We start from the raw sequence: 25,147 nt of genomic DNA, 5'->3' as shown, positions 1-25,147 counted from the left end.
AAAGTAAAACGGGATTAGTTAGTAGTAGCTAATGGATAGTTACTAGTGAATAAGTATTAAGTACTAATATCTTTTAATTTTCGACTATTACTTATTAAGGAATAAATGTTTGCCATAAGTGAAACACGCAACCGCGCTCACAGAGTTCCAGTCCATATTCTTCAAAGCAGTTTACGCTCGCCTTCCTCCGTGTTCTGCGCCCTACTCACGTTCACCCACGCAAATTGCGTGCTTTGCTCCGCGGCGAGGCTTTTCAGCTGGTTTAGCCAAACATCCACAGAAAAAGAGATGAGCAGGAAAACGAGACGAAGAAACTGAGAACAATGTAACGTCACACAAAGCTAGGAAGAAAATCTGTTTAGGTACGTAGGCAATTTTTTGTACTTTGCACACGTGTATTTGATAAAGTAGCTGAAGCTAGCCTGTGTTTATGAATGACTGTGTGGGGGGAAGAAATTCAGCGTTAGCCAACGTTGGCTAGTTAGCTTGCTGGCTAACACGTTAGCTTAACGTTTTGCTAAGACTACAGAGGCTAGTAAAAGCTAGCTGGGTAGCTAGTTGTTGATCTAACTAACGTTACTTTGTTCGCTGCTGTCCGTGAATAATTGTCGTTTTATTATCTGACATTACTTCATTTCATTTGTTTCAATGAAGCTAACGGTGTCGAGCTACACTGAGGCCAAACACTCACACACAAAACTACTGTGGCCTAAACCTAACTTCCTGCGTTACCCTAGCTTGTTTGATAGTTTGACGTGCTGTGAGATCACGTTATTATTATTATTTATTCCATAATGACACAAGTTAACGTCGGTTTAGCGATTGCAAGCAGAAACGTTTCAGATTAAACAGCCTTTGCTCCCCTGAATGGTGAAATATTGCTGCAGTCGTTATCAGCTAACGTTAGCTCCCCCTTCATCAAAACGTTTAACTACAGCTTTCTGTCCCAATATCTGGAGATGATTACAAAGCTGCCTCTCAGGTTGTCTCTTAAGTATTCACTAGAACCCAAAGTCATATTTTAGAGATGAGTTAAGAAGTGGTGCAGCTGAGTTAAGAAGTGGTGCAGCTGAGTTAATCGTTGGCGTGTGGGTGGTGAGACAGGGCGATGTTAGTAACGTTACAGATTAGACAGGAATTTCCTCTAAAACTATTATTTTTACTGCAGCTTGAAATAAGCAGATTGATTGTTGGGTGTAAAAGCTTTCGTTCCCATCGAGGCCACCAGCACTGCACGCACTCATTAGCTACTTAAACTGTAACATGCCACATATTGGGTAATCATAAATAAACTGCCTGCAGAAACAGCTTGGCACAAATATCAACACCTGCTATTTTATTTCATGTTTACATAAGAAATGTATTTATGGATGTGTCAGATTACTTTTGTATAGAACTCACTGCTTATTCACGAAAACAGCAAACCTACACACTGTATTTAGTGCATCAGGTGCCAACACAGAGGCTCTTCTTCGCAGATTTTGGTGTATCTAAGAAACTGTTCCTGTGTTTTTCTTGTCTTGTTGAGAAACTGTTGAATCTGTTGCCCCAGTTGCTTAGTAATTGAGGTCAGGTTTGTAGCCTGTGGCATGTATGTAGTTGATGCCGTTATGTGTGTGTGAGGCTGCATGCAGGTTAGTGGGTGTAGTAAATTACTAAACTTTCACTTTTCTGCTTGATGTCAAACAAGAGGGAACCACAACACAAAACATTGCAACAACTCAAGTATTGGCTGCAAAGAAAGAAAAGAAACTTCAGAAAGAAATTAGTTTTGATACTAAGATAAATTAAACCTTGTTTTAAAAAAACAAACAACATTATTTAACCAGGGGGAAAAAAAACCATTGAGATAAAATGGCCTGGCCAAGAAAGGGAGCAATTGTTTTCCAGTTAAGTGCGTGATTTTAAAGGAGGTTTGAGTAGAGAAAGTCAAACTTTGTTTGTTGAAAGTTTGTGGAAATTTATACATATCTAATATATATAATATATGATGATTATAATAATATAAATATAATATGTAAATATAGGACTGGATGATATGGGCAAAAATGTTATCACGATAAAAAGTTTTATGTCTTTCGAGATCGATAATTATCACGATAAGTATCAAATCTTTAATTCTTTTGCTCCTGAGTGAAAGTTGAAGAAACGTCATGGTTATTGTGGTTTTAAACTCTTCTTTATAGTCATCACTTGAGGCCAAACAGTGGATCACTTCACAAATCTAAGGTAGAACATTCAAAACAATTATGATAAAATCTTTGTCAACAAATATGCGTGAGTAAAATAAAGTAAAAGCTTTTATCAGTCCTTTTTCCTCAACAAAATAAAAATCCTAATTAGTGTATGATTCAAGTGAATAAAATCAAACATTTATTGAATATTTATAGAACATTTGTTATATTGTTATTGAAAAAAATATATTCCGACAATTATTGTTTTATTGTCCTGCCCTTTGTAAATATGATATAAATATATTTGCATGTCACTGCATAAACGTCCATATTGCACATTTTCCTTATTGTTACTTTATATTTTTTACATTTTGTCAATCTTTATATTTAAGTGGTGATGGAGCAGTGGATAAGTGTCATGTCTCGGTGTGTCATACCCAGGTTCGATCCCACTGTGACATCCACCAATGTGTCCCCGAGCAGAAAACTTAACCCCTAATTGCTCCAGAGGCGTGTGACCTCTGACACATATAGCAGTTGTAAGTCGCTTTGGATAAACGCATCAGCTAAATGACTAATTATATCACATTTCACATCACATTTATTCATTTAGCTGATGCTTTTATCCAAAGTGACTTACAATTGCTATACATGTCAGAGGTCACACGCCTCTGGAGCAACTAGGGGTTAAGTGTCTTGCTCAGGGACACAATGGTGGATGTGTCACAGTGGGGGATTGAACCCGGTCTCTCACACCAAAGGCATATTCTTATCCATTGCGCCATCACCACCCATAGCTATAATTATATATTTATATATATATATGTTTTCACATCACAAATCCAGAGTAATCCACATGTAAATAACCACGTTGTTTTGTTTTTCTCTTACACATAGTTCTGTAATGCTTTTTTAACTTGCATCTGTTTATTCCATATTTATATATGTTTTAAATCTATTTATGTCAACTAGGGTTGGGCCGAGAGACGATGACAGAGATCTGACGTTGAGCAGGCATCGTGATTGTAAAATCCTGAAATTTTGTAGATATCGCCCAACCCTAAAGTCAACTGTATGTTAATGTCTAGCACCTAATCACCATAGTATATTAAAAGTAAAATACTACTTGGCAGTAAAGCTCTTTCTGATTCTGATGTCATGCACAGGCAAAAATATAATACAATGAAAATTGCTTGATGACCAGTTTTGGTTCACCTGGTTCCAACCTGAGTTTGGGGAAAGGTCTTTTATATTATATTCAAGTTGCAAACTCCTCTTTTAGCTAAGCCAAAGATAGTGTGTGGGATAGATGTTGCCTCTCTCTCTCTCTGCAGGCCTAACCCTTTCCCATACATGGCCTATACAGCAGCATTGATTTTTTGCTTTGAGTTGCTCAGTCTGACAAAGGCCTGTGTGGGAGGGAAACAACTGTGTTTGACCTGCTACAGTGCATGTAATTAAAGGCATAGGCCTTACTTCAGTCGGGGCAAAATGCTACTTTATTATGGATTATCTGAATTTAGCACGTCTTGCAACCCTGTTTCCTTCCTCAGATGAGCACTTAAACAACAAATTTAAGTTCTCAGGGTAAAAGAGTTGACGCAGCTGCTCTGTGGTTGAAGTTTTTTTAACTTGAAAGTTCGGTTCATAGATTTTTATCAGCATTGGCAGTTTTTTAATATGCATTTAGCGGATTTTATTGAATATCCTGTGATGGGCACCTCCTAGTTATAATTAGACTGTAATAGACCTGTACAGCTGTTTTGTAAGACCACAGTGGTATATGAGTACGTTTATGTTGTGATTGAAAGTGCCCTTTATAACGGTCAGAGTAAATAACTTGTGTTGACTAATAGGGATGTCACGATGCGAGAAATATATTAGTTGATACGATAACAGTAAAATTGAATGATTCTTGATACCAGTTTGATACAAAACAATAACACCACAACTAAGTTGTGGGAGGATTTCCAGGACAGATGAGAGTTGATTTGATGTAATATATCATATATTCAATATATTCATTAATTAGTTATTGAAATTACAACCTTGCTATGTGCATATTTAATTAATAATCTTAACTTTTCTTTCAATCTCACAGGTGTGAAATGTTTAAGGGTGATCACTATCTATATTGGCTGTTGTCTGAGAGTTTTATATTGAAAAACAAAAAAGTTATTGATGATTGAAATGGATCGTATTGCACTTTTAAGACGGTCACTAACTCCTCCTACAGTAACAGGTGCGTTGGACAGACATTCAGTTCTTAGTGCTGCAAACTGCATCTTTGGTGATTTTCAGGTGATCAAAACTGTGAAACATCTGCCTGAATTAGCTCTCTGACTGTGAGAAATCGAGGCTTTGACACGAAACCTTTGAAGTTAACAGCCGCAGAACTAACTTCACCCTGGTTTCCATCTCTTTTCTATTAGACGAGCCGAAGCGGCGCTGTCGCTGCACTTGTCTCTATCTTCTGCATGTTGGATCTCTGGTATCTTCGGTACCTAGAAAAACGAGTATCGACATGTTTTCAGAATTTCGGTATCGACTTGGTACCGAAGTATTGGTTCTCGCAACATCCTGATTGACTAAAGTAGAGGTGTTTTTACGTCGTCTTGGCAGAATTTCAGCTAACACAATGAAAACCCACATGTAAGAATTGAGTCATTTAGCTGACCATGCTGCCCTTCCTCATGTTGTTCCTGTTAATAATAACTTCAGAGGAGATGCATTGACATTCTCAGCATTGTCCGCTATCTTAGACATTTCCCTCTCCTCTGTGTTATCCTTCTGCCTCCATGTCATTATCATGAGTAAAGAAGTGGTCATGAACCTCTTAGGCAGGGAACTATTATTCTGAAGTTGACTGACGTCAGTGCCAGCAACAACCTGAACATACGTACGTTAGCGTGCCAAGGAGTCTGTGACCTTTGTTACCCCTCTACTCCCAAATTGGCATCATCTTATCCCATGAAAAGAAAATACGAATTCCCGTTGACGGTGTGTTTTGTTACAGAGGAGGATAGTGATAAATATCTGTTTAACTGAAGATGTCAGCCACTAATAATTTACCACTTAAACTTAGGACAGAATATCTTAAGCTTTATAATACATCGTTGTTTATTTTATACCTACAAATTGTCTTGCAACAAAGTATTCTGAGACTAAACCAAAACATAACAAAACCCATCCATCCATCCATCGTCAACCGCTTATCCTGCCTACAGGGTTGTGGGGGGGCTGGAGCCTATCCCAGCTGACAGGTCGCCAGTATAACAAAACCCATATGATGTTAAAGTTAAACAAATAAACGTGATAAGCTGTACTCTTTATCATGTGTCGAAGTCATCTCCTCCAAAATAAATCCTCTTAATTCTGCCAACAGGACCTGACTAATTGGATTTAGGCAATAAAACAATAGTGATCATTTTTTGCGATATAATTTTCCTCAATAACAATATAACAAATGTTCAGTAAAATGCTTGATTTAATTCATTTGACTGTACTTAATGTGCCTTTTTAAAATATTTGTTTAGGAAAATGGACTGAAAAAGTATTTTTATTTTACTAATCATATTTGTGAAGTGATCCATTGTTTGGCATCAAGTGTTTTGTCATATTCTGACCATAAAGAATAATTTTAAACCACAATTAACCATCTGGTTTCTTCAACTTTCACTCAGGAGCAAAAATCAGCCTTTAAAGATAAAAAGGAGAATAATTATTTAACATTTATCATGATAATTATCTCTATGGAATGATGTGTTGTAGCCATTTTAATCCAATGCCTTGTTTTTTGTTTGTCTTTCAGGTGGTACTTTGAAACCTCAGCTCATAGTATTCTTTACGCCCAGGGAGTGACGCTTCGCTTGGCGCTTGGTATGACCAAACACAGGTTATCAGCCTCGGTGTGACAGTGGATAGGTTCAGGGGTCCAGCATTTAGTAGTTATACCCAAATTTTCGATGTAATAACGGGGAACTTCTTAACTTGGAATATTCCTGCTGGGGTTGGGTGCATGGGTGTTGTGCTGACTGCAGGTTCTTGTCATGGTGGACTGGTTTGTCTGAGCCTGAAGCTAGCATAGCTTCCCAATCATTTCATATAGCATGTTAGCATATGGCTAGCCACTTATGGTGACAGATCAGGCCGTCATCCTCCTCCCCTCATCACCATCTCTGGCCCCTACAAGGGGGTATAAAGTGGTAGGTAGTGGTGCCCCCTTACTCTGCCATCTTTTCATTTCTCTTTTATTTGGTCATCTATCCATCCACCCTTCACTTTTGTGTTGTACTAAGCACTCAAGCTAACTAAGCTCTTTTCCTTTTTATGAGATCCTCTTCATCTTCTATCTGTCCTAGTTCATCTTAAATTGCAGCAGCTCAGCCCCTGCCCTCTTTAAAGTCAAACCCCAACCTCGGTTTAATTCACATTTTGGCCCTGGGTTTGAGTACCCGAACATCTGACAGTCCAGCCACTAGGCAGTTGTTTTGGTAGTTGTTTAGGTTGCATGGAATCGGCTTAACCGTGGAGAGGCCAGGCTACCACAAACTGATGGACTTTGACAAGCGAGGAGTGGGGGGAGGAGGGGGCGGCGGCGGTGGGGGCGGCGGAGGCGGCGGCGGTGGTGGTGGTGGCGGTGGAGGGAAGGCGGAGACAGAGGAGGCGAAGAGGATGTCTGCAAAGACGGGGAGTCGATCAGGGCACGGTGGCCGGGGTGCCGGCTCCAACTCTGGGGTTCTAATGGTCGGACCAAACTTCCGGGTCGGAAAGAAGATCGGCTGTGGGAACTTTGGAGAGCTGCGACTCGGAAAGAACCTGTACACCAATGAATACGTGGCAATCAAACTGGTATTAATAATTTCTCTTTATATATAGTTTATAGTATTTCAGGGCAGCATGCCTAATTTGTTTAATAGTGAGAAAGACAATTATTAATCCATATTTCAGAAAATGAAAACGTAAGACTGAAAACAGTTGAACCATTACATACCTACAACATGTTTTGGGTGTGACTATGAATAATACTTCTTTTGTATGACAAACAAATATTCTAATTCAAACTTACTCCTCCTCTGCAGGAGCCTATTAAGTCGAGGGCGCCGCAGCTCCACCTAGAATATCGTTTCTACAAACAGCTGGGAACTTCAGGTGAGAGCCAACCTTTCTCTCTCGTCGGGTGCTCTTCTGTGAGAATCAGTCAGGCGGTACAAGGATAGTTTATCATTATACAACACAAGGTTGTATAACGAAAAGAAACGTCCTTTCATGCGACACGTGAACTTAACAGATCACTTATTAAATATGGTTAACATATAAAATAAACCAACACATTCCCACATGATTTTGAGAGACTATGGTGGGTGGATCTCAAACATGTCAATGCATTAACCTGGTGCACTTTCAGAGCAAAATTAAGAGGCTAGATCTCTATGATGTGAACAATTTGATCATAAACACATTGTAAAGATATATAAATGGTGATAAAACAGCAAAAAAGCAAACCTATTTATTTAATGTTTTTCCCAGCAACCCTAAATCACAGAATAAAGTAATTTCCCAACATTTTAGTGTTTAAATTTACTTCCATGCTGAATATACGTTGTGTTAACACCTTATATTGGAAAACCGGACGATGCCCCACATGTATCCTTGCGCTAAGTTCTGACGTAATTTGATTAATTATATTGCACGTGGTGCTTGTATCGTGTACGATTAAGACTTCAAAGCCTCTCTTCAGGTTGGACTCTCAAAACTGCAACACTTGTCTTTGTAAAGAGAAAAAATAACAGAATGAAGTTGCTAACCCTGCCTGTCGGCTCGCTCTGCTCCATTTCAGTGCATTTACCATAACAGCAAGAATACATGTGCCCTCCAAATTTAGGCGCAGCCAGCTAGTTAACGTTACCGTACTTACCTCAAATGATGTGTCCTCAAAAGAAAAGTGGGTATCGCATGTCGGACGCTAAAGTGTGTGAGCGTGCGAGCTTACAGCAGTGGCATAAAACACAACGTTAGAGGTGTTTAATGTTTTTAAGGGAAGCGTAAAAATATTTTTGGTTCATTTTGAAACTATGGTGGAACAAATTAGACTGGCGGGCCACATGGGAGACACTGGCTGGATAATTTATTGAGCCTTCAGCTGCTGTCAGTCTTCGTTGTCGGCTGTCTATGGGAATTAATAGCATGTCTCCTAAAGGATGCAGTGATGATAAATATGCCAGTGTCCAACTCCTGTTCCTTCTTCACCTGTTCATCCAGAGGGCGTTCCCCAGGTGTTCTACTTTGGACCATGCGGTAAATACAATGCAATGGTTCTGGAGCTACTGGGACCCAGCTTAGAAGATCTGTTTGATCTCTGTGACCGGACCTTCTCTCTAAAGACTGTACTCATGATAGCCATACAACTGGTAAGAACAAACACATTAAATTAACCAGGAAACACTGGTTTATTTTTGGATTTCTTAACTTTTTGGGCTCCGTCCTTTCCCTTAGATAACCCGTATGGAGTTTGTCCACACCAGAAGCCTGATCTATCGCGACGTGAAGCCGGAGAACTTCCTGGTGGGCCGACCCGGCTCCAAACGGCAACACACCATCCACATCATAGACTTTGGCCTGGCGAAAGAATACATAGACCCGGAGACCAAGAAACACATTCCATACAGAGAACACAAGAGTCTGACTGGAACCGCGAGATACATGAGCATCAACACACACCTGGGGAAAGGTGAGCGCTCCCTCGTGCTACATGTGCACACATGTACTAACCCAAAACATAAATCCAAACCTACCATAGATGTCTAAAGGCTTTTAAGATCTGTGTGAATGTGGAATATTGGTTTAAACCTGCCAGCTTACATTTTACTTTATTGCTCTTACAATATTAGGTTGAAAATGTTTTAATAACATTTTCTTTCTCCCTTTAGTTAGAAAATTCTGAGGTGATTGACGAAGATAAAAACTATTTTTTTCTTTATAATTGCAACAGAATAAATACACAGTTGTGACCTGGCTCATGAATGTTACTGTAAGTGCCCACTAACCAAAAAGAGTTTCATATAAAGTGAAATAATAATACTCACAGGAAAGTGGAAGTATCACAGGTTCAGTGTGATTTTTCTGGGGATTTACACCAATGAGTTCCTGCTGTAGAATATGGTGTGTCGGCAAGGACGTCTCATCATCACAATGTTCACCAGGGGTGTGACGGTACATTTACTCGTACACATGCGCACCGAATGCAATCTTTAACGTTAAATATTAGGCTTGTTTTGTGTGTGTAACAAACATAAATTCCGACATGGACATATTAAGTGGCGGACCAAATCTCCGCCTCTCACGGCGCTACGCAAGCGACCTGAGCATCATGGCCAGTGCAGAGAAGCCAGAGCGTGAAAACCCCTCTGTTCCTCTGTTTGGGAACACTTCGGTTTCCTAGTGAAATACAAAAACGGACGAGTCGATAAGACGAAAGCAGCGGGCCGACATTTCCCTGTAGTGATCGGGTATGTTTCTGGCAACACGTCAAACTCGCTAATGGTATCACACGAAGGAGAATGTCACTGCAACAAAAACGTTTCGGCATTTAAACAGACTTTAGTTTTTTTTAAATCTGAGCAGGCCTTCAAGCTGGGATTTATATAGATGGTATAAAAGAAGAATACGGCACTGTAATCCATTATTATATATTTATTTATTATATTTTATTAGCTATATGTGGTATTGTTTTGAGAACATTTTATTTAGTGGAGAACTTGGTGGTAGTTTCAGCTGTATGTTATTATTTTTTATTTTATATTATTTATTTATTATGTGTAATTTCAAAGTTTGTTTAAAAAATTGTAAACTAATTTGGATGTTTACAAAAAAAAAAAGCTAAGTTAATGTTAGTCTGTCCTTGTGCTCATTCCCTGGTTGGCAAACATCTGAGCTGTAATTTTAGTGTTTGTCCATTGAACCTGGAGCGTTCGAAGCGTATTTCATTCATTTTTATTTTTATTTCGTTTGGCTTTTTGTTTTCAAATTTAGTTTAGTTTTAATTAGTTTTTCAAGTGGGCTTACTAGTATGTAAATTTTTTTTTGAAAATGCTTAGGTTAAGTTTTGTTAGTTTTAGCGTGGACTAAATCTGGCACTGCTAAGAAACTGGAAAATAGATTTCATATCCAGCCACAATACCCGGCTTACGCAGGCTGTATGAAATTAACTGACGAAAGACGAAAACTAAAGACATTTGCGCTATAATTTTAGTTTATTTTAGTCAGTTTTGTAAATTTTCACACCTAGTTTTTGTGATTTTGTTGTGTTAGGGCTATTTTTTTTCTTTTTTATTGATTTATTTAGTGTAAAAAATATAAAATATTTGTGAAAAGTTTCTTTCATAATTTCCCAGAGCCTTGGGTGATATGTTTTAACTGTATATCTTAAAATAATTTGTAATTCTGTAATTTCAGTGATATAATATAAGGAAAAGCAGGAAATATCCTCACAATTAAGAAGCCGAAATGAAAACGTTTGAGATATTTGCTACGTTAACTGAAAAGATTAATGGATCCTCAGAATCATAGGTTATTAAATTTTCAACAAATTAGAGGAGGGAGTGTCGTAACTGTCACATTTTTCATTCCACTTTTCATCATTCAGCAACTAAAATCTGTTTTCTGAAGAGAACCAGTAGATTGAAAGCAACACAACCTGCGTGTGCAAGCATTGTGTTTTGTGTTCTTGGCATTAGACGTGTTAAACCTAACACCGCTGATGCTGTCCAGTCATTTAAGACCTGTGTTATTTCAGAGCAAAGCAGGCGGGATGACCTGGAAGCTCTGGGCCACATGTTCATGTACTTCCTGCGAGGCAGCCTACCGTGGCAGGGACTCAAGGTGAGCCGACCACCCATCCAGTGTGTTTATCAGTGCCAGCTTCTTCTTCTTTTTTTTATTCCTTCTTCCCTCCATGCGTGGACCTCAGAGTAAAGAATAACTCTCTCTCTTCATTAGGCTGACACTCTGAAAGAACGTTATCAGAAGATAGGAGACACGAAGAGAGACACACCAATAGAGGTCCTCTGCGAAAATTTCCCTGGTTCGTACACACACACACACCTCGACAAAAAAGCAGTTTTTCTGTGCAGCTGTCACATACATGCTCAGGCTAGCATATGTTGATCAAATTCTGTGTGTCTGTATGTATGAATCTGTGCTTGTGTGCGTGAATATGTGTTTGTGTGCCTGTGTGAATGTAACAGAAGAGATGGCCACCTACCTGCGGTACGTTCGTCGGCTCGACTTCTTCGAGAAGCCGGACTACGACTATCTGAGGAAACTCTTTACGGACCTCTTTGACAGAAACGGATACATCTTTGACTACCAGTATGACTGGACTGGAAAGCCGCTGGTTAGTGTGGAGGGGGTGTTTTGCACGGACACATTAAGTGAACTTAACTGCTGGCTTTAGTGCAGTGGTCGATGCTGAGAGGTCAATCACAGGACCGATCTACTGTGTAAACAGGAACTGATAAAGTCATGCTGTCAACTTAGTCTGTAATTTGAGTGGCACACAATGTTGCACCACTCAACGAAATCGATCTCAACCTTCTACATTTGATGTGATTAGCTTTTAATGGCCAAATAGTTTATTGCACAGAGGTCCTAGAGTGGCCCTGAACAACTCACAGTGTAAACCATAAAATCAATAATACGAAATCAACTCCTCATAAAGAAATGTCATGTAACAAACTGTGTGTTTCCTCACTCTGACCCCATGTTGACCTCACTTCCTGTGTGTTTAGCCCACCCCTATTGGTCCAGTGGCCAGTGAGACGCCACTTCAGACGAGCAACCGAGAGAAAGCGCCTCAAACCAAAAACCAGGTACTCACGCTCATATGCAACACGGTCACGTTAAGCGTTCACATGATTGTATGTAGAGTCTGAATATTTGGAACAGATTCGGTACATATTTGCCAAACTGTCAACACCAGATTAAAAACCGTGCATGTGCCAGACACTTTCTTGGTTGCTCCACTGGAAATAAGCTGGTTGGTTTCTTTGTCAATCAGCACTGAAGATCGCAGCCAATCTGCGCGCAGCGATTCAAACTGACGCTGTTGACACCAAAACTTAACGCACTAGAATAAAGTCCTCATTGTTATGTTTTAATATTTTTTGTACTACCTCAATTCCACAATAGTTAAATCATAAATTTATAGTGCCTGTGTAAAAGGTTAACCCCGGTTGGATTTTTTTCATGTTTTACTGTTTTACGAAGTTTTGATACTGATCAACAGAAAAGCTCAAGCGCAGTGAGTGTGGGTCACACCGTGTGGCGGCGAAAGTACTCCCACTGCATCCACTGCGGTTTTCATGGACGGCATTTACAAATTAATTATTTCATTTATATGATAATAATAATCTTCATTTTTATAGCTCTTTTCAAAATACAGTTGCAACTTTCTTGACAGAACATAAATAAAATAGTACACAGTCAAGATAATAACAACAAAATCAAAAATAACAATATCGAAAGAAAGACCTGAATAAAACATAATTAAAAACTGGTAAAATGCAAGAGATAAAAGAGGGATACAAACAACAGATTTGCTATAAAAGAGGCTTCCTTTCAAAGTATGTTTTGCTAACCTAGTTCTTCAGCTGTGGAAAATGCCTGGTTTCCTTTTGTAACGAGGCCAGCTGTGGGAACATTTAGCAGGGTCATAGCTGAGGAGTGCAGGCCGCGGCGGCGGGCTCGTAGGGCGCACGTAAACCTATGATGTAGGCAGGAGAAAAGGCGGTGTAATGTAAAAGTTTAAAATCAATTCTACACCTAAGCGGTAGCCAGAATAATGTTGCAAAGATGGGAGAGAGATGGTGATGCAGAGCCAAATCATAACAGCAGTCTAGACTGTACTCTGCAGTATACGCCATAAATCCACCTGTGGGCAGGCGGATTTACTGTATACCTACCAAAATATAGCCACAGATACACTGTCTTTTTTACAGTACAAAGGTGGAGGCTAATATATTAAGTCCTTAATGTATTCTGCGGTGTCTACTGCTCAGCAGAGACTCTGCCTTTTAGACGACGCCACATAAATACCTCTGTAAAACAGCACCAAGCCTGCTGTCTTCGGGCAGACCTCTTTGCCTTGCTGTCTTACCATAACCCACAAGCTTTGTGGCAGGGATGTTTAAAATGGATGAGTATAGTTTAAACAATAGTCAGTCACTCTGGGATTTCGTGGGCCTTCTTTTTTTGTGATTTTTGCGGCAGTTTTTCTAAAATATTGCTACGAAAGTTGCGTTTTGGAGTGAGTGTTTTTGCAATGAAATTGTGGGAATAAGTTAAAACTGCAAAAGTAGATTTTTTGTTACTTTAGAATTATAGTTAAATCATGAAACGGTCCCACCAGGATGTGGCGGGCAACTTACCAAGATTGTTTCAGCGCTTGTGATTGACCAGCATGCAGCAGCCTGTGTCCCAGTGATTACTCTCGTCTGGCGTCCGCCGTGCGTTTCTACCGTTCTCTGCGTGTGCTTTGCGGTGGCAAAATATTTGTCAATAGACAAATTTTCTTTTAAGACTGGACCACAATACTGCACGTTTAGCAGAACAGTTTTGGTAAAGAAGATCTGGATCCTTTTCTTCACAGTCCTTTGCTGTTATTTTTGTAGGCAAACGTGAGACGGAAACGGCGAGATAGGTCAAATTTGCGGAAAAGTTGCAGAGATTTGTGTTAATATTTGCGATCATGAAATCGCGAAATCCTGGAGGGACTGACTAGTAGATAGCTAATTCAGCACATACTTCATTCTACAAATATGAAGTGAACAAAAGCACGTCATTAAACTGACAAAATTAGATTAGAGAAGGCAATACGTCTGTCTGACTACGCTGTCTTGGACTGATACTGTATAACACAACCCTGGCAATGTCTTTTAATTTAGATCTGTTGACCAGTGTTAGAAAACCGTCGGTGATTTAATGTTGTTAAGCATGGAAACATGGGAATAGTTTGAAATGTTCATATACACTCTCACAAAGGGGCTGGGCAGTATAATCTAAAATGTATGTACTTGTACTGTGTATAATGTAGGACTTCCCCCTAAAAGTCAATGATTCCACCCAACTCATATTTTTAAGCAGCTACTTTTGAACCAGATGCTTGTACAATGTCCTCTGCTGCCGTCTAGTATTTGACTGCAGCCCCGCAGGAGAGACGCTCTGTGGTCATTTATTTCCTCCCCTGTATGGCGTTTGAATGTGTTGGTTTTAAAATGTATTTGTGACATTTGGAACAATCCATTCTGTCCTCACAGTTGATTAATTAACAAATACATAAATAATAGCTGCACATAGATTTGTTTATAAAGCTTGTTCTACAACAGTTTTCCCCCCTTTTGTCGATAAAGACTTAATCCAAGAAATAGGCGAGGGTTTGTTGAATAAATAATGATTTAGTGAATATTACATGACAGATCAGCTGTTGGTCTGATTACATTGCACAGCAATTCTAAACTGGGTTTAAACAAACTGAAATGAAGCAGCAGAGGTCTTGTCTGTAAAATGATATCCAGCATAACCTTGCCCAGAATGCACTGCTGCAGCCGCAGGGTCTTTCTAAATGTAGCACTTGAAGCAGTTCAGCATATTTGATGTTGATAAGTTGATGTACTTGCAGGATTCTTGCAACTTTTTCACATCAAGGACCCCTAAACTGACACAAATTAGACCACGGACCCCCATCTGATAGGATTTTGGCTTTTAGAAGTTTTACTCCAGAAAGTGCATCGAGTCCATGACTGAAATAGTCAAACATTGGGTCACTGTTACTTATGGATGGACTTAAAGTGAAAATAAATGATACCTGACCAACAGCAGCAAGGACACGACAGCAAAGCTCTTTTCCCCCGTGTTTTTCTCCTGGCATTGGAGCCTTGTGCTCACTTGTGCATTCACGCTAATTTAATCTTCACGTCGATTTTTCTCGCACGAGTTTTATCCCTGGACTACTCGCCGAGTGTTCACACACAATGCGATAATGCCAATAAACACAACCTGTGGTTACTCCCACACGGAATGAACCCAAAATGAAGAATCTTGATGTGCTTTATTTGAAATGAACGGATCAAAATGAAGCTGAAATAACAACAACATGATGCTGATTTGATAAACAAATTAATTCATGCTTTGTCAGGTCTGTCAGCAAGAAAATGTTTATTTCTGTGTGAGTGTGGATCAATCAGGCCTGTACTGTGCTAACTTGTTCACAGTAAAGAACAACGATGGCTGGATTCAAGTAACAGACACACATTTTCTGAACTTTCAAGCAAATGTTGTCTGGTTTTTGTATAAATCCGGTGGCTCGCTGCTAAGAAGCGCGCGAGAGAAGATAAATCAACGTTTTAATCCTTCAAAATTACAAGTAAAATTTAATTTCATAAAAGCAATTAACTTTGAGCTTTCAGCCCGTCACTCAGCAGCTTTCTGTCGGCCAGTTGAGATTCAGTCGCTCCGCTCTGCCTGATTCTCTCGTCACAAAACTCTAAAGCCGTCTGTAACGTCCGGAAAGTCTTAAACTCTGATAAGCTATTGCGACACAGCGTCACGCAACTGACGCGCATAAGTTAAAAAATTCTCAACTAGTGCGAATCCTTTTGCTTTGAGATTGGTTTGAGAGGAGCATCAGGTGGACAGTTTATTGGCTTTAACCCAGCAGATGGAAACGTTGGCTTAAAAATCCCTTGATTGTGGAATCCAACGACAATGCGATAATTCCACGGTGATTTGTACAGGTTATACTGCCCACCCCTACTTTTACATTCTCAAACACATCAGTGCAGATTTACAAAGGGCACTTGTTGAGTTGCACTGAGGCCCTTTTTTTGGGTCTTAATGCCAAAAAAGACAGGTTTGAGGCGGGTGAGGTTGAGGTAACACAGAAAATGATCCACCTCCTTCTCCTTTTGCATGGAGCTTCCACACGTGCACACTCTCCTGTGCACTCACACTCTACTGCACACTTGAACGCACCATCCTGTTGTTCATCCACCAAATACTGACTGTACTCACTATTTCTTTTCTTTTTAATTATCTCCTCATTCTTTTCTTTTTTTTCTTTTTCTCATGGTACTGCTTCTAACCCCGACACACCTCACCTCCATCTTCTCACTCCTCTTCCTTCTCCTCTCTGTTCCACATTGTCTCTTCCCCTTTTCATGGTAACCCTCTTCTTCCATCTCACCTGTTCCTCTTTCCCTTCTCCTCCTCCGCCACCACTACTACATCTTTCTGCTCCTTTTTGTTTCTCCTGCAATCGGCTTCCTGTCTCCTCTAGTCTCCAGAGGGGAAAGGCAGCGAGTCCCAGCCGACTCCAGTGACCAATCGAGAGCTGCTGGGCTCCCATCTCACTGCTGATAGGCTGGGAGGGTCTGTCCAGGTACTGAGAGGATGGGTTAGCTCTGCTGGCTTCCTGTCTGTCTGCCTACCTGTATATCTGTCTGCCTGCATGACCTTATCTGTCTCTGCAGCAGGGCTGACCTCAATAGTTCCCTCACATGGAACTATTGGAATAGAAACCTTTACTTATCAGTGTTGCACACAAGTACCACTAACTTTTTTTAACATTAAAGTAATGGAGATAATGTCTGGAAGGGCAGGTGGTTGGCTGGCTTCTCTATAGACAGAGCAGAGAGTGTAGAGACCACATGATGCCGGCTGCTTTTTGTGAGCCGGCGAGGTAGAACAGGCCGGGTTTTATTCTGTGTTTGCAGCAACAGCTAGAATAAACAGAACGTTAAGTTGGACGTAGTTGCTCAGATCAGAAGAGTTAGTGTATGTACATTTGTTGGAAAATTGATGCGTGTTAAATGTGGAAACATCTGGATTTAATGCATTTTGAGACACAAGTAGTTTTTCCATGTTGGCTAAAATTAACTTCATTAGGCAAAATCACCAAGTTGTTGTAATACCGGAAGTAGCATCGTGCTTCATTCAATTTACTGACAAGATAACTGATATATGATTATTGGTATTATCAACCACAACAGGTGAGACCTGAGTATGAAGAGCAACTCCAGTCACGTAAAATATACCAGAGGAATATCATTTTCAAGAAAGCTGTGTCTTCTGTACAGCATTGTTTGGGTGGGAATATACGGTACTGTGCAGAGGTTCAGGCAGGTGTGGAAAACATTTTGTAAAGTTCCATTAAGGCCCCTTCTTGAGACAGTAGATAGGCGTTCCAGGGTCCCACTGTTTTCTGCAGCTCTGAGCTGATTGCATTGCAAGGGAAGTAAAGCGTGATGTCTTTCATCTGCTGCAGTAAGTTTCTTTGGCCGACCACTGCGTCTGCGGTCCTCTTCGTTGCGTGTTTCTCTGTGCTGCTGCTTCTTGTGCTTGGACAGCACATCTGGAAACCCCTGTCTGCCTTGAAACATCTGCGGGAGCGAGACCTTGCAGAAGCAGTATAACTACCTCGTGTCGTGTTGCTGTTCTCAGTCTCACCGTGGTGTCTGACATTTGACTGTAAACTTGTTTTCCCTCCTACACATCTGTTTCTGTTTCAGTTAATGATCGTGTTTCAACCCACATATTGAATTTATGATCATAAGCACCTGTTTGGTATAATTGTTTAATCATAAATATGAATTTCTGCAAGTTAACCTAGAAGAATTGATGAAGTTTTGAAAGCAAACTGTGGTTATAGCAGCCAAATCTAAACTTTGGAGCCACTGAGGTTTGCACAGACGTACTTGCCGTCTGCACCATATCCTTCTAGTGTAATAACATCTGGTCTTGCTTTGCTTGCCTTTCTGTTCCGGGTTTATTATCAACTGTTAATGGCCCTCAGATAAATGCATTAATCCATAACGCAGTCACTGTCACTACACAAGTACAGCTGGCCCAGCGTGGTGTGCCTGGTGGAGCGTAAAAAAAGTACTGGTTCCCCCCTTCCGTCTAACACCACCTGTCACCTGAGTAAAAGTTCCTACCTAAATTGTGTTTGACACAAAGCAGAAAGGTGACACCTACTGGACCCACTAGTGTTCTGCACCGAGCACAAACTCTCCTACTGTGATCAAATATTGATTTCATTGAGATTTTTCTTCTGATCACTCACTTGTAAATTTAAAACATTTCTATTTTTGAAAGCATTCTTACTTTACAGCATTACACCTGCCTGAAACTTTTGCACAGTACTGTATGTATAAAATAAATAACTATGTGACACACAGATATCTACCATCAATATCACAAAAGTTCTTCTGTTGCCTACAATGAGACTCAGCATATGCCAGAACATTCTGGCTTTGTGTGTGCAAGATTAAATGTGTTAAAAGCTCTTTAAAGTATACCTCTTTTTAACCCTCTGTTTTTAATGAACAGCATTTCTATCAAGACGCATTAAAAGTGACAGTAGCAGCCGAGGAGAATAAATAGTTGTGACATATTTCAATGTTTTAAGCCTCTTCAGTATTTGCATGGAGTAGGTGAGCCTAAACATTTTGCAAAGTTGAATATAATATAATTTCAGTCAGGGAATTGTTCACTGAAGGGTTGGGAAATATTTAAAACAAAAAGGAAAGATGTGTTCAGCCATTAAGCAGAGGAGCCGCTTTTTTGCATGGCGAACATGGACAGTGTGTGCGTCTGTAGAGGTGTGAAGCTTCCCTGGATTTCACAGTTCTTATGAACTATTTAGGGATGTCACGATAACAACAGTTTAGAGACCAATACCCAAAATCGATACCACAAACAAAACAACAAATCCCATCATGTACTTCAACATACACTCCTTTAATAAAAACATTTGAACATTACAAAGAAAACTAACTGCTGTTAAAGTTGTGAGAGGACGTCCAGGACAGATGAGAGCTGGTTTGAAGTCAATATATTCATAAATGAGCAAGCTGTTTACGTTACAACCTTGCACTGTGCACAATTAATTGATTTTTAACAGGTGTGAAATGTTTAAAGCCTAGTTCACACTACACGATTTTAAGCCCGATTTGCAGGTCGGCGAGCTCGGCAACCGTCAGGCTGTGATCGTGAGTAAATCGGCGATCCATCGGCGGCCGCCAGATATCTAGCATGCCAAATATCTGGAGGAGTCGGCCAACTCGACATCCACATCCAGCCAATGAGAGCAGGCAGCTGGCAGAGCAGGGAGCTACTTTTTCACTCCACTCCAGCTCTCTCTTTAGCTCAGACAATCCCTGCTACCTGTGTGAGCTAATCCATTGTTTCACCCAGATTCTTTGTCTTTATAATTGCTATCTTTATAATAAAAAACAACAGCTGTTTCCTGTGCAGGTTCGCGTCATTTCCCATTTCACATTTCACATGTTTTGTTTGGCATAACATGGTTTGCAGACCAGCGTCGGGTGACTCAGCCACTGTCAGCTCGTGTTGTGTGTGACCCCCTGTCACCAATCAGTCACGTAGTGTGAACGCCACAACGACTTCCAGACTCCCGTCACAAGACGGCAAGTTGTGTAGTCTGAACAGCACGGCGATAACCGCGAATGTTAAATATTAAACTGGCTTCTGTCGCTGCAGCTGAACTTGTCTTCATCTTCCACATGTTGGATCTTCTGTACCCAGAATTTTGGTACCTACTTGGTTCTCGTGACATCCCTAATCTAGACGACGTCCTCATTAAGCTGATTTCATTTGAAAACAATGTTTTTCTTTCTGAGGATACAGAGCAGGAGACAGGTGGATGTGTAACAGAGTAACCACGAGTGTGGAAGCATGTTGTTGTCACACATTAACAGCTGCCTTAATGTACATAATAATAATATTTAATATAATAATTAACATAATGCACACCATTTTTATTTATTTTTTTTACTTCCCACTAAGATAGGACTGCATCTGAACTCATCCCTCTCTTTTCCGTTTTTCACCTCCCAGGTGATGAGTTCAACCAATGGGGAGCTGAATACAGACGACCCCACTGCAGGACACTCCAACGCACCAATCACAGCCAACGCAGAGGTGGAAGTGGCTGATGATACCAAGTAAGGACAGACACACACTCTTAAGTTAAAGTAGTATACATGTGTAGAGTAGAGACATCAGCACATCTCTTCTTTTTACTTGTTTTACAGTAACAGCCCCAAAAATAGCTGGGCTAAGCTGCTCCTGTAGTTTTTTAAACCAGTTTTTACATAAATAGGATTTGTATAAGTCGATACCTTTTTTAAAATTTGTATTTATTTACATAAAAGTTTACATAAAAACACACAGACGGATGAACTGAAATCACTTATCTCGTGAACCCGATGAACCCTAAAACACATGTAAATACTCCTATTTATTCTATCAATGTCATTTATTTATATATATATATATATATATATATATATATATATAAAAATTTACTGAACAGAATTCTAAACGCAGCACTTTTGTTTTTGCCCCATTCATCATGAGCTGAACTCAAAGACTTTATCTATGTACACAAAAGGCCTATTTCTCTCAAATACTGTTCACAAATCTGTCAAAATCTGTGTCAGTGAGCATTTCTCCTTTGCCGAGATAATCCATCCACCTCTCAGGTGTGGCATATCAAGATGCTGATCAGACAGCATGGGGATTGCACAGGTGTGCTTTAGGCTGGCCACAATAAAAGGCCTTAGGCTGGCCACAATAAAAGGCGACTCCAAAATGTGTAGTTTCACTGTATTGTGGGGGTCCAGAAACCAGTCAGGATCTGGTGTGACCACCATTTGCCTCCTTCGCACAGAGTTGATCAGGTTGTTGATTGTGGCCTGTGGAGTGTTGGTCAACTCCTCTTCAATGGCTGTGCGAAGTTGCAGTCAGGTCGAGACCCCGATGAGGACGACGAGCATGCAGATGAGCTTCCCTGAGACGGTTCCTGACAGTTTGTGCAGAAATTCTTTCGTTATGCAAACCGATTGTTGCTGCAGCTGTCCAGGTGGCTGGTCTCAGACCATCTTGGTGAAGATGCTGGATGCGGAGGTCCTGGGCTGGCACATGGTCTGCGGTTTTGAGGCCGGTTGGATGTACTGCCAAATTCTCTGAAACGCCTTTGGAGACAGCTTATGGTAGAGAAAGAAATTAACATTCAATTCATGGGCAACAGCTCTGGTGGACATTCCTGCAGTCAGCATGCCAACAAATCTGTGGCTTTGTGCTGTGTGATGGAACTGCAAATTTTGGAGTGGCCTTTTATTGTGGCCAGCCTAAGGCCCACCTGTGCAATCCCCATGCTTTCTGATCAGCATCTTGATATGCCACACCTGTGAGGTGGATGGATTATCTGGGCAAAGGAGAAGTGCTCACTAACACAGATTTTGACAGATTTGTGAAAATAGGCCTTTTGTGTACATAGAGAAAGTCTTCGATCTTTGAGTTCAGTTCATGATGAATGGGGGCAAAAACAAAAGTGTTGCATTCATAATTTTGTTCAGTGTGTGTATGTATGTAATATTTTATGTTTATTGTTGTCCCCCAAAACAAATTCCTTGTATGTGTAAAAACAACTTGGCAATAAATCAGATTCTGATTCTAAAATCCCCAAAATTAGCATTAGACTCATTAAAGCATTAGTGTGTTTTTCTGGACACTTTATTCCACTATTATAGTATAAGCCTAACACCGTATTTTATCAAATAATGGCCGGGACTGTTGCTGACACACACAAAGTCCAAAGTACAGGCCGGAGGGGGGGAAACAGGGTGGGTGAACTCATATAATATGCATGCCAACTAAGCATAATGTACATTTTTGTCGCTTTGATTTAAAATCAACAATATAATGAAGCTATTTTCACAACAGAAAGATCACCCACTACTGCACGCTACTTTAAAATAACCTAACAGCACAGAAAGACAGGAAACCACCCACCACCACCAAATTAGGTCCAGATGAAAGTAAAACATCAGTCAGTCATCATAAAACAGTAATTGTAAACTCAAACCGTAAATAGTGACTGAAAAAGGCAGAAGCTAATGCTTATCTAGGCCTCTCCTGTGTTCTTATCAATTAAATTTACCCACCTCAAAGGAAAAGGAAATAAAGAAACCAGAATATAAGTAAAGAAATTAACTACTCACATTTGTAACCATCAAAAATAGACGTACAGAACACTTAAACACCACAAGGAAGTTGCTTATTTTTAAATTTACATTGGAGCTGTTCCATAATTCAACCCCAACAATACAAACACATCAACCTTTCAATCTCTTTGTTTGCTCTTTGAAAAGTAAACTTAAAAGTACCTCTCAGATCATATTAACTTTTACAAAGCTTTTTGTTTTTCTGCCATTCTGGTAGTCAATCCCTTTTCTCTTATGTTCAGCCACAAGACTGCACTTTCTGCAAAACCGTTTACTGAAGATCTGAATACTGTTTGGGTTTTTCTTTTTTTGGCCAATGTGAGATGTTGGTAATCACACATGTCTGCTAGGGGTGTGAATCTCGGGGCACCTCATGATTCCATTTGATTACGATTCACAGGGCCGCGATGCAATTTATAAAACGATTATCGATGCATCTTGATTTCCGGATTAATTAGTAAGCATTTAATTTGCACATTAAAATCCAAAAGAAGTGTTGTCAAACATTGTCACTTGCAGTGGTGACGCCGACGATTTGACGCAGAAGTATAAATTACACTTTAACGGAAACACTGTGACCCACATGTAAATTTACCGCCAGACTAATAACTTAATAAGTATCTTAAATATTTATCCTCCTAAGTTTCACCGTGAAGTTCTGCCGCTTGCCCACTCACTCGCTACGCACACAGGAGACAGGGGAGCGTTACCCTGCTGCACAGCGTGCGAGTGAAGCTCATTTGTTGCGCATTGATATTAATGAGCCTGTGAAATTTTATTAGTGGGGGTCATTCATTCAGCAGCGGCACAATCATAGGCCGTATGAACTGAAATGGCAGTCACAGACTGTCCGGGCGCTGCGCTTCCAAGAGTTCCGTTTTTTGTGTTCCGTGAACGTCACGTTGCCAGTTAACATTTAGACAACCGATTTTTGGCGTTTGTTAATCGATTCAGAATCTTTCACGTCCGCATCGCGATGCATCTCAGGCTGCATCCACACTACTGCGTTTTCGAATTAAAACGGAGAAGTTTGGAAACGTTGCCGACCCCGTTTTGCGTTTTGAAACTCCGGAGGGCGTTTTAGTGAAGACGGGCCAAAACGGAGGACTTTAGAAACAATGACGCTCTGCTCTCTGATTGGGTCTTATGAGTCATGCAAAACAGAAACAGGATGCTACTGACAGAGTTTTTAAGTTTTTGTGTTTTTATTAAAATATTCTGTACCGTGCAAATAACACTTAGGCCAGTCCACCTACACTTGAAGGCTACTGTGCACGTCGCCATTTACTTTGCAACGACTCGCGGTCTGTTTTCCGCCGCCACACTCCCGTGTTACATTCAGTAACAGTCACACCCCGTTATTGGTGCATGCAAAAAATAATCCGGTCTGATTCTTCGTCTGCATTACTTCAGACCATCTGCTTCATGTTTACACCGGCACGTGCGCATGCCCAGTGTACGTGAACGGGCACTAGATGTGCGTTTTCAGTCGTTTTAATGTAGACGGGGTCACCTCTGATACGCAGCTAAAACGCTGGTGTGGACGGAGATCGTATTCGTTTTAATTCTCAGTTTGTAAACTAAAGTGGAGTTTAGCAGGAAACGGCGGTGATTGGTCAAAATTGCAAGTCGCTCTGAATTCACCGGGATTTCTTGAATTTGCTTTGATGGTTGCGATCGCGAAATCGTGGCGGGGCTGTAAAATGTTTTTTTTTGTTGTTGTTGTTGTTACTTGATTGGTTGTACAGGAGCTCATAGTAGAAGAGTGTTTTACGCGTTTAATTCACAAAGTTCATTGTTGCTTTAAAACACCTGGTGGTTTGTGTGTTGCAGGTGCTGCTGTTTCTTCAAGAGGAGGAAGAGGAAAACTCTCCAGAGACACAAATGAAAACGAGAGCGAAACCCTAGTCTCCGCCCCCCCCTTCTCTCTCTCTCTCTCTTTCTCTAGCTCTCTTCATATAACCCTCCCCCCCCCCCAGTCCCCCTCTGACCCTCCTCCTCTGCTGCTGCAGGAGGTCCTGTGGTCCACCTTGGGTCGGCTGGACTGGCTGGACCGCCGTGCAGCAGAACATGTTTGCTAAGCTGGTTTATTCTGCTCTGGACTGACCAGACAGAAAGAGAGTAACATGTGTTCCACAACTGAGCTTTAAATGTGGACTAACTGTACCAGCGGCGGAGTCTTAATGTATTTATGGTCACAAACAGAACTGAAACTGCATCTACACAAACTTCTTCGGAAACAAGTGACCACAAGTGAACGAACAGCCGATAGACTGTAAGCTGATTGGCTGACGAGACTTAATTCAACGGGTTAACTGGCGGACCGCCTAGTTCTCTATTTTCTTTGTTTTTGATTTTTTTTTTTTTTCTTCTTCCTTACTGACTGGTTCAGAGGAGAGACGAGCGTATTTCTGAGGAGATACAGAAGAGAGGACGACAAAAGGATCGGAGGAAATGACTGTCGGACCACATATACATATATACATGCGCTGCACACTTTCTCATCATAAAGAGACTTCAGAAAAGATCCAGCTCTCTCACACACACACACACATAGTACTATAACGTTTTTATTCCCTAGGGTCAAAGGACTAGTGAGCGGCTCGGTCTGTTTCCTGCAACAGATCGGGCTCGGTGTACTTCTCATCCTCAGAGGGAAAAACCTCACAACCACCAGAATCAAGAGTTTAAAAAAGATGTTTATGTGAAAACTATGCTTTATTTTTTTTTTTTTCTCCTCCTGTTTTAATTTGTAACTAAAAAAAAAAAATGTCTAGAATTTGGATCCTGTGTTTTTTTTTTTTTTCCTGTCTTTTTGAGTTGTTCAGAAAGTTTTTGTAGCTTTTGAGTGTGTTCCTCAAATTTTCTTTTTTTTCTTTTAAATAACTT

General features: G+C 40.4%; 1 protein-coding gene across 3 annotated transcripts; it reads left to right on the top strand.

Moving 5' to 3' along the window:
* The first annotated feature begins 220 nt into the window (after positions 1–220).
* On the top strand, positions 221–25,007 carry LOC119902604 (casein kinase I-like). 3 transcript variants are annotated; one of them, XM_038718918.1, is made up of 12 exons: positions 221–362; positions 5,986–7,025; positions 7,256–7,325; positions 8,436–8,584; positions 8,670–8,904; positions 10,969–11,054; positions 11,172–11,256; positions 11,420–11,568; positions 11,963–12,043; positions 16,507–16,608; positions 20,088–20,194; positions 24,092–25,007. In XM_038718918.1, the coding sequence occupies exons 2-12, from the start codon at positions 6,729–6,731 to the stop codon at positions 24,144–24,146; spliced, it is 1,416 nt and encodes a 471-aa protein (XP_038574846.1). In that variant the 5' UTR covers positions 221–362; positions 5,986–6,728; the 3' UTR covers positions 24,147–25,007. The 3 variants fall into 3 exon arrangements, with proteins under 3 accessions (XP_038574846.1, XP_038574845.1, XP_038574844.1); XM_038718917.1 differs by lacking the exon at positions 16,507–16,608 and having other exon boundaries at positions 11,423–11,568; XM_038718916.1 differs by lacking the exon at positions 16,507–16,608.
* Positions 25,008–25,147: the final 140 nt, after the last annotated feature.

Source organism: Micropterus salmoides, unplaced genomic scaffold (assembly GCF_014851395.1).
Source record: "Micropterus salmoides isolate LMB-PRFRI ecotype aquatic unplaced genomic scaffold, ASM1485139v1 Ms_hic_scaffold_14, whole genome shotgun sequence".
Classification (NCBI taxonomy): Eukaryota; Metazoa; Chordata; class Actinopteri; order Centrarchiformes; family Centrarchidae; genus Micropterus; species Micropterus salmoides.
The sequence above is the reverse complement of the archived record's forward strand: the minus strand, read 5'-3'. Positions and strand labels throughout refer to the sequence as shown.

Excerpts from the sequence above, each read along its gene's own strand:
- LOC119902604 (XM_038718918.1), top strand. The coding sequence starts at position 6,729 with ATGGACTTTGACAAGCGAGGAGTGGGGGGAGGAGGGGGCGGCGGCGGT. Across the intron at positions 11,569-11,962 it reads ACTGGACTGGAAAGCCGCTG|CCCACCCCTATTGGTCCAGT; the intron begins GTTAGTGTGGAG and ends CTGTGTGTTTAG. Across the intron at positions 16,609-20,087 it reads GGCTGGGAGGGTCTGTCCAG|GTGATGAGTTCAACCAATGG; the intron begins GTACTGAGAGGA and ends TTCACCTCCCAG.